Source organism: Siphateles boraxobius, unplaced genomic scaffold (assembly GCF_051911475.1).
Source record: "Siphateles boraxobius isolate OS27281-9 unplaced genomic scaffold, OSU_SipBor_1 7, whole genome shotgun sequence".
Classification (NCBI taxonomy): domain Eukaryota; kingdom Metazoa; phylum Chordata; class Actinopteri; order Cypriniformes; family Leuciscidae; genus Siphateles; species Siphateles boraxobius.
Genome location: NW_027509197.1, coordinates 7638101 through 7647470, shown reverse-complemented (window position 1 = coordinate 7647470; position 9370 = coordinate 7638101). Strand labels below are relative to the sequence as shown.

Here is a 9370-nt window from a genome sequence, read left to right as displayed (position 1 = left end):
CAATAAACAATGCAAATAAAGTGAAAGCAGGCATAGTCTCATTAGAATATGAGTGTAAAGTGAGCTAAAATCTAATCAAATACTGTAGAAGACAACTGCAACAACAACAAAAAACCACTCTGATGAAGTTAGATTATCTGTTTTAATTCCATAATTATAGAATTCTAGCGTAAAGCTTTGAGATTTCTCAGCAATTCATCTGAAGAACAAAGGAATATGGGGAAGAAACAGGGTTGTGGCCAGTGATACAGGCCATGCGATGGAGACTCAGTGCCGGGTTGCAGAAGGCTGCGGCAGACGGTGTTTAGACATCTCTACATCCAGATCAGCAAAGGTGTACGCGTCGTACTGGTGGTGCTGCAGGTTCTTGTACGTGGTGTTGTCAAAGGGCTCCGGCTCCGGCGCTTTCTCTGCGGCTTGTTCTGAGGAAATTAATAATGTAAGAGATTAAATGTAAGACATGTGGAGGGAGGAGGGCAAAGTGCATTGACAACAATGGAAAGACAAGAAGTTGCTTCAGAAAGAAAAGCCCATTTAACCAAGCCCAAGTAAAACAATGATTTTGGTTGACTGAACATTTGTTTTTAATTAGTAGAGAATCTCGTATGAAAATATTCACAACAAGGTTGAATCAAAGTAAAAATGAAACTACAAGCTAAATAAAGATTTTAACTAAAGATCAGAAGGAATTACATCTAAAAGAACCAAGGAAGAGCCTTCCTGTTAATCCCTTAGTCACTCTTCAAACGCATTTCTGAGTGGAACAGTCACACCTTTCATGGTGTTATGTAATCACTTCCAATCCCCAGGTGGTCCTTTACACAAAAAAGGTGTGAGGAGCCTCTAGCCTTTCAGACGTCTGACAGTTCCCCTCACAATAACCTTAATTACTTTGTAATTTTCCATTTCACACTACAGCTAAATCAAACTTTAACAACAAGAACAGTAAACCAGATGCTTATAAAGAGGATCTTTCCACATTACTCTGTTATTGTGCTCAGTTCTGCCATAAACATCAATATTATACAAACACAATTATAACATCCAATCTAAAGCATAACTGCACAAACTCATAAATGAAACATCCCACATTCATGACTCTAAACACATGCTGACAAAAAATATATATATATAGTGGCCACGAATTAAGAATTGATTCTCGTTTTAGTAAATCGTGGCCATGTAGAACTAATTTGTTCTCTCGATTTGATTTAATTTAATCAAGGGAACGGATTATTACAATGTGGTCACAATGTGTTCCCCCACATATCGACTTCAGTCTTCACATGCTAAAAAGCATCAATATTATCTTTAGCATAACATGATCACATGAACAATATTCAATTCACAAAACAAGAAAATGTGTACATTAAGCACAAAATATAGATCAGATCTGGGAGTGGAGATGTTCATGCGGGGACAGGAAGAGTGAAAGAAACAGGAGAGTGAAAAAAGCACTATACATTGCTCATACGATGTCTATAAAACAATAGAGGGGGACAAAAAAAGCAAAAAGCTAATCTTACACTTATGGAGGGGTAAACAATTAAGAAAAGTGTAAAATTGTGTAAAGTTAAGTTTACCCTTACATGTCCACTGGTGCGGAACAAAACGGTTCAAGAGCACTCAAAACACTACAGCTTATTTAGTACATATCAGTCCCTCCAGGATTGCACGATTTTATGATGTGATTTTTGTGATCAAAATGACTGATTTTGTGGTGGTAATTTCCAGAAATTTGTGAAAAAATTTGCGATTTTTATATTTTATAATTAGGACATCACATTTACCATAATAGTATTATGTCAGATGCACAATAGTCATACATGACACAAATTACAAACAAAATGCATAAAGCTTGTTTATTTGGTCTAATCAAATTCTTTTTTTTTAAATTGTGCTGTAGCCTTTTGTTGTTGCTTGATTAACATTAACAACAGCAGGTAAATTAGGTTACTGTCACTTTAAGACATACTACAGTAATGACAAACGTCCCAATCAGTTATTACTGATTGTTTTACGTAAATACTTGCCAAGATGAATATTTTGAAGTAATTGCAGCTGTGTATTTTTCAAGCGCTATAAAGAGAATTCAAAATTCTAACTAGGCCGACAGGCGGTGACACGCAGTCAGTCATTCAGTCACACACACGGACTTGCAGTCAGAGACAGACTGTCACTCGACTGGCTGAAATTAGTTGTCTTTCACGGTATGCTGCGCTTTTAATAAATCTTTTTAGTACCCTCGAGCATATCATATTTTTTGTTACGTCATTCAATCATGTTAAACGCGTTAATAAGTTTGCCGTATTGCCCAATGAAAACCTGGGCGCTTATGTGAAAGGGCAGGAGACACGCATTTTCTTTCGCCATGTTTCTAACAGACCGCACACAGACATCACGCGTGCGCAACATCTGTACCCATGTAAAAATGCATTGAAACTTTAATTAGCTAGAGATATTTCAATTGGGTGATTATAATTTAATGTTTTGTGAGGTCTTTTTTGAATTTTTGTGATTATTTTGCGGTTAAATTAGGAATTATGCAGGATCGCGAAAAACTGGAGGGACTGACATATACTCTGCTTTGGTAATATACAGCAGTGTGGTCATCAATATGCTCTATGAATTTTAACGTTATTTCTGAATGCCCAAGGTATGCATGTGATTTCAATTTAATAAACATTCATTATCCCAGCCACAGTTCTTTCACAATGAAAGTGTAAAAACTGTATTTCAAGTACAAATGTAACCATCTGAATTAAATACTGAATCTACCAGAAGCACAAGCTTAGCTCTAATATCCATCCCACAATCCCCCACGCGAGCCTCAGTTTCCATAGAGAACGCAATAAAAACTTTCATACAGCTCCTGTCAATCCGTGCCAGTGGACACAATAAGTAAAGATGGTGCTGATGGTCATGTGGATTATTAGGTACTTTTCAAATTTAAAAAATGATTTGTTAATCGAGCCGGGGTGTCTAGCAAATTCTTAATGGGAAAAATTAGAGCAAAAGAGTCAGTGAGCCACAATCATTCAACCCCTCCGGTGGTTCACACACACAGCACTCTTATCACTGGTGTTACTGTTGGTTCAAGCAGGTGTTCCTACAGTTACTGAAGAGTCATATCTTTAGAAAAACTGATCAAATGGATAATGTATCTTAACATCAACAGGATGAATGATTGTACAGACAGACAGACAGACATATGGATAGACAGACAGACAGACAGCCATATAGATAGACAGGCAGACAGACAGATAGACAGACATATGGATTGATAGACAGATAGCAAGATATATAGACAGACAGACAGACAGACAGACAGACAGACATATGGATGGATAGATAGACAGACAGGAATATGGATTGGATAGACAGATAGACAGATGGATATATACCGACAGACAGTTACATTTATTCATTTAGCTGACGCTTTTATCCAAAGCGACTTACAATTGCTATATCGCACACCTCTGGAGCAACTAGGGGTTAAGTGTCTTGCTCAGGGACACATTGGTGTCTCGCAGTGGATTCGAACCCGGGTCTCTCACACCAAAGGCATGTGTCTTATCCACTGCGCCATCACCACCCTAGCCTAGACCGACTGTCTGTCTGACAGACAGACAGTTAGATAGATAGATAGACAGACAGACAGACATACATATGGATAGACAGACAGACAGACAGACAGTTAGATAGATAGATAGACAGACAGACATACATATGGATAGACAGACAGACAGACAGACAGCCATATGGATAGATAGACATGGATAGATAGACATGGATAGAGAGACAGAAATATTGATTGGATAGATGGCTAGACAAACAGATATATAGAAATAGATAAGCACAGACAGACAGACAGACAGACAGACAGACAGACAGACAGACAGACAGACAGATAGATAGATAGATAGATAGATAGATAGATAGACAGATAGACAGATAGACAGATAGACAGACAGACAGACAGACAGATAGATAGATAGATAGATAGATAGATAGATAGATAGATAGATAGATAGATAGATAGATAGATAGATAGATAGATAGATAGATAGATTTGAACGGCTCCTTAGAGTTAGACTTGTTGACGAAAGCAGAAATGCACAGAGCTTCATTAAAGTGAATATAGTACATATGGTAATTTTGGGAAACATGTTCAGTTAATTGCACTCTAGAAGATCTGCAGGACTATTTTGAAATTAGTTCAATGGCTAATTACACTTTCACAATGCAGACAGAGGAATAGTGAGTAGTGAATTATAAATAGAAGCCACTTCAAACCTCAACCTAGGGAACATTGTTTAGGTTGAAATAATAAATGCTAAAGAAGTCATGCAATGTCATGCAAATGTTAACAAAATAACTTATTAAAAAAAGCAAATGCACAATGAAGATCAAAAGTTGTGAAGCCATTTGAGCAAAAGCCTTTTTAGCAGTCCCACTTTAGTAATCCCACTACAGCCATGTAAAGAAGATATTAGTGTTGAAAAAAAGGTAAGAGAAATGTGTTTCTGTGATGTGACGGATCCAGAGAAAGAAACTGAGTAAGGATGTGTGGTGTACCCTCAGGTGTTTCCACAACGTCCGTCTCAGCCCGAGCCTCGACAGCATCAGCGGTCACAGGTGCAGGGTCCACCAGCTCTTCTGAAGAGGTTCCTTCAGCCTCCAGCGTTCCTGCCTCAGCTTTGGGTGCAGGAACATCTCCAGGAACCTCGGAAGATACTTCAGGACCAGCGTCAACAGCGCCGTCAGCTACGACTTCAGACCTGGCTTCTGTAGTGACTTCTGGGAGAACTCCTGCAGAAACCTTGACAGCCTCTTCAACTTTGATTTCTGGTTCCTCTTCAACTTTAATTTCTGGTTCCTTTTCAACAGCAATCTCCTCTTTAGGAGCCGTTTTAATTTCTGGTTCCTTTTCAACAGCAATCTCCTCTTTAGGAGCCGTTTTAATTTCTGGTTCCTTTTCAACAGCAATCTCCTCCGTCGGAGCCGTTTTAATTTCCGTTGCAGAGTCCAATATATTGTCAGAAGTGGCAACTGTAATGGATTCACTGGAAACTTCAGGAACTGCTTCAGACGTGGAGGAAAATACAGGGGCAGGATCAATAAGGGTCTCCTGTGATCCAACTGGCTTAGCACTTGGTGCAAGAACCTCTTCTGTTGTTGCTTTAGTCACAGTTTCAGCACTTCCTTGAGCTTCTCCAAATGCTGTAGTTTCAGGGTTTGCTTCTTTATCTGGAACACCCACTTCTTCAGTTGTCAGGCCAGGAGCTTTCTTCTCTTCTGCTGCTTTCTCTCCAGACTGCACCGGTGTTTCAGTCTTTGGTTTCTCATCATCAGAATCAGAGTCTGAATCAGAATCACTGGAGGATGAGGAAGAGGAATCGTCTTGATCTTTCTGTACTTCTGCTTTAAAATCCGAGGTCTTACTTCCTCCAATTTCTGTAGTGGCTGTAGGTGGGACTTCCATGATCTTTGCCTCTTCTACACCATTGTTAGCCGCTGCCGTTTCAGCAACAGGACTGTCAGTTGTCGTCTCATTCGCAGCGGCTGTGGAAACGGCCTCAGCAGTTTCAGACTTACCTAAAGCTACGTCTTTGAGAAGAAATCCTGCGGCAGACAGCTTAGAAGGGAAGGCAACAGCGGGCTTGTAGGCTAGAAGAGAGGCCCGCTCATCGGCCTCTATGGCTGAGGAAACGGTAAATGGGATAAAATATATAAGATTGTTTTTGTAGTTTATTACATTTGAGAAAACCTTCAGTTCAACGCAACTGTTAAACCCAGCAAACACCTTAAGAAAACCTTACACACCCTATCAAAGTGACTTTTTAAGGAAAGTCAGAACACTCAGCAGCCATGTTGGTAATGCCTCCCAGGGCAACTATTTTCTATCTGGGCAATAGGCGTGCAAGTACAGCTCTATTTGAATGAGGAAAGACCAAAGTCTGTTTGGTAAGCTTAAATAAAATAGTTCAAATCACCAATAAAGTTTCACCAACATGCAAACTGAGGCCCTTTAGCTGAAACCAGGTTCATTTTTCAGAGTGATTCAGCTAATGAGCATTCACATACTAGACCAATAATTTAAATTAAAGACCACATGAAATCAAAATTGTGTTGTGTGCATTTAAGTCCATGTCTGTAATTTTTTAGGCCATCTACTCTATCTTTCAAAGTTCGGGGTCGTAAGATTTTTTTTTATTTTTAAGTAAGTACTTTTTATACATTAATGATTTAATACATTGATTAAAGGGGATAGAAAAGACATTTATAAATGTTACAAAAGATTTCTATTAAGAGTGCTCCGATCGTCTCTATAAAGGCCGATCAGATGATGCAAAACAAGCGAGACAGTTTTTCTCACACAGAAATATGTTAAAACGCCCGGCTTGGTGATTATTTGCTTAAACACAGTTGTTTATGACTTAAGTGAACATAAACAGCCGGGAGCTAAATTGCATTCAGACCATTAGCTCTTAAAGTCACAGCAGCCTAACAAACCTGCTGTTATGTCATCAATGTTAATCAAACAATAAAAGACAAGGGGAAAATTAATCACTGCTCTTTAGTAGATTTAGTAGGATTAATCTATATTTAATTCATACAGTGAAGACTATGCAGTGTTGTTTTACATTTGATGGCTTTCTGTTGATATTTGTTAAGCTCTAAGCTGTTCCTAATCACCTCTAAAAGACGGAATGGAACAAGTTACACATTACTTGCCAATAAATATAGAATATTCGATTCATGATACGTTCTCGTCTCTTAATTTTAATACTTAATATACATTAAGAATAGCAAAATAAATAAATAATACCACATGATAAATAGAAAGTAGTATTATTTATTTCTGTGATCGGCCCCAAAAATCCTGATTGTAGCACCCTTCATTTCAAATAAATGCTGTTTTTTATTATTTTTTGTAACTTTTTATTCAAAGAATAAAACTTCTACAAAAATATTAGCTAAGCAGCATTACTGTTTTCAACATTGATCATTGAACAATCAGCATATTAGAATGATTTCTGAAAGATCACGTGACACTGAAGACAGGAGTAATGATGCTGAAAATTCAGCTTTGATCACAGGAATAAATTACGGTTTTAAATGTACATTAAAAAAAAGTTATTTAATATAATTGCAATAATCTTTCACAATATTTTTACACTGTATTTTTTATCAAATAAATGTAGTCTTAGGGAGCATAAGATACTCTTGTCAAAAACATTAAATCTTACTGACCCCAAACATTTGAATGATAGGACTGTACATAGTGCACTACTAACAGATGACAAATCTTTTACCAAATATACACATCTGAAATGTACAAATAATTCTGTTCCATGAAATATACTGATACATCATCTTCAGGGCATATCCACATTTTGCGTGCCTGATACAATGCTCTCTTGAATGAGAATGTTCCCTTCCCTAAATTATAAATACCTGCTGTCACTGACTAGCAGCAAATCGTGGCTTATGGCTGTGATGTTAAAAAAAAAGAAAAAAAGAAAACACAGGACAAGCCCTTCAATATTTCCTGCCCCAAACAATGTCAGTAAAACCATTATTTTTCCATGTAAATGTACTACAAATTGAAATAATGTCACCTTCGATATAAAAAAAATGAGGAATCCCTTGACCAATGATAATCATGCAGACATCTTTAACAGAAATAGTGTAAACTTTTGAAACATTTTGGCTAGTATAACTGCATGGGCTTCCAATTGTATGTCCTCAAACTGTTCAGCCACAAGTAAATGGTTCTTTTGATTTTCTTCCACAGCAATGAACATGGAAACTACATGACAGATGCTGTTCAATGCGCTTAAAAGTGCTGCAAGTTTTTCTTTATAACCATGCATAAATGTCCATTATATCACTGTAATATTAGTTGTTTTTTAGAAATGTGTTAGGCTCTGTTGATCTCTTAATTACAAAAATTACAAATAAATTCAATCCTCCTGTTATATCAGTTACATAGGATCCACTGAACAGACATTTTGGAAGTTTATTTTAAACGGCAAAGTATTAAAAACCGAATGTAAATAAAGCTCTTACGTAAAATGTTACTTGTATTTTTACAACACTATGATGTAGTGTGTCCCATCGGATAATTAAAAGTTCTAAGCACACTTGTAGTCTTCATGACCACTTGAATATGTGTAATACAGGAAATACGTAGTGCAAGTAGACAAGTGGTAAGCTGTAAAGACTGCAAGAGTGAGTATTGGGACAGCAAGATATAAAATAGCTTATCACTTACAGCAACTCTAAGCAAAAATAATGATGAAACATATAATCATGCTGTACACACATCGTAAGTGAGATTGGATTAGCCTATAATATAGTATGTGTGCATGAAACAACAGGAAATTCCAAATTCAAACTTAAGATGATAGATTTATGGAAAGAATAAGCATGCCCTTACTCTTACTTGAAGCCTTTGTCTTTTTTGGTGTTTTGGGTGGGACATCTCCTTTAGTGCACAGTGCTGCAACAAATGGGGCCCTAGGTGTGCTCCAGCCCTCACGCAGGAGACACTGTATGAACACAGAGAGACACGTTATTCTAAAACAGTAGATAATTAATGCAACTCACTAGGTACACTAAGTATAACACATTAAGTGGTGAAATTAAATGCTGGATAGCTAATAGTGATATCAGTGAAATGTTAAATTAAGTAATATAACACATACATACATACATGGATACACACATACACACATACACACATACATAACCACACACACACACACACACACACACACACACACACACATACACATACATACATACATACATATATATGTGTGTGTGTGTGTGTTATATTACTTAATTTAACATTTCACTGATATCAGTATTAGCTATTAGCTATCCAACAGCATTTAATTTAACTACTGAGGTTATAACGGATATAAGTCCCTTTTTATCGTGTCTTTATCATTTGCACATTTACAAAGTATCTCTAGATCACTCCGTAAATATCAGAAAGATTAGTCTAGTATTACCTTGACAGATCCAAGTCGACCTAACCTGAGCAGGGACGTCGCCATCTTTGTTCTCCTGTTATTATTGTCCGTGTGGAAAAGCAAATTCACGACTCAATCGTCATCGATCATTTCTTCAAATCAAGACTTACTTTTTAATTTAAAAATGTGATAATAAAAGTCTCTCTTACTTTTAAAACAATATTTAGCGTACTTCTGTCATTTAATGGGTCATTCCTGGTGTTTGATGCCAAAATAATCGACCAAATAAAAAAAGGATGTACAAGTGGTATAAAAAATTGGATGTGTGCTCTCACATAAAACCAATTACAATATTAGCTACTTTTAACTGGATTTTGATAGGA

The 9370-nt window shown here is 37.0% G+C and overlaps 1 protein-coding gene across 4 annotated transcripts; it reads right to left on the bottom strand.

Moving 5' to 3' along the window:
• Positions 1–128: 128 nt before the first annotated feature.
• Positions 129–9135, bottom strand: ndufv3 (NADH:ubiquinone oxidoreductase subunit V3). 4 transcript variants are annotated; one of them, XM_077216740.1, is made up of 5 exons: positions 9027–9135; positions 8447–8558; positions 5599–5703; positions 4579–5517; positions 129–422 (listed from the first exon to the last, which is right to left on the bottom strand). In XM_077216740.1, the coding sequence occupies exons 1-5, from the start codon at positions 9069–9071 to the stop codon at positions 268–270; spliced, it is 1356 nt and encodes a 451-aa protein (XP_077072855.1). In that variant the 5' UTR covers positions 9072–9135; the 3' UTR covers positions 129–267. The 4 variants fall into 4 exon arrangements, with proteins under 4 accessions (XP_077072855.1, XP_077072856.1, XP_077072853.1 ...); XM_077216741.1 differs by having other exon boundaries at positions 8453–8558; XM_077216738.1 differs by having other exon boundaries at positions 4579–5703.
• Positions 9136–9370: the final 235 nt, after the last annotated feature.

Coding starts and splice junctions, on each gene's coding strand:
- ndufv3 (XM_077216738.1), bottom strand. CDS start 9,071: ATGGCGACGTCCCTGCTCAGGTTAGGTCGACTTGGATCTGTCAAG. Junction 8,559..9,026: donor GTCGACTTGGATCTGTCAAG/GTAATACTAGAC, acceptor GTGTTCATACAG/TGTCTCCTGCGTGAGGGCTG. Junction 5,704..8,446: donor GACAAAGGCTTCAAGTAAGA/GTAAGGGCATGC, acceptor CCGTTTCCTCAG/CCATAGAGGCCGATGAGCGG.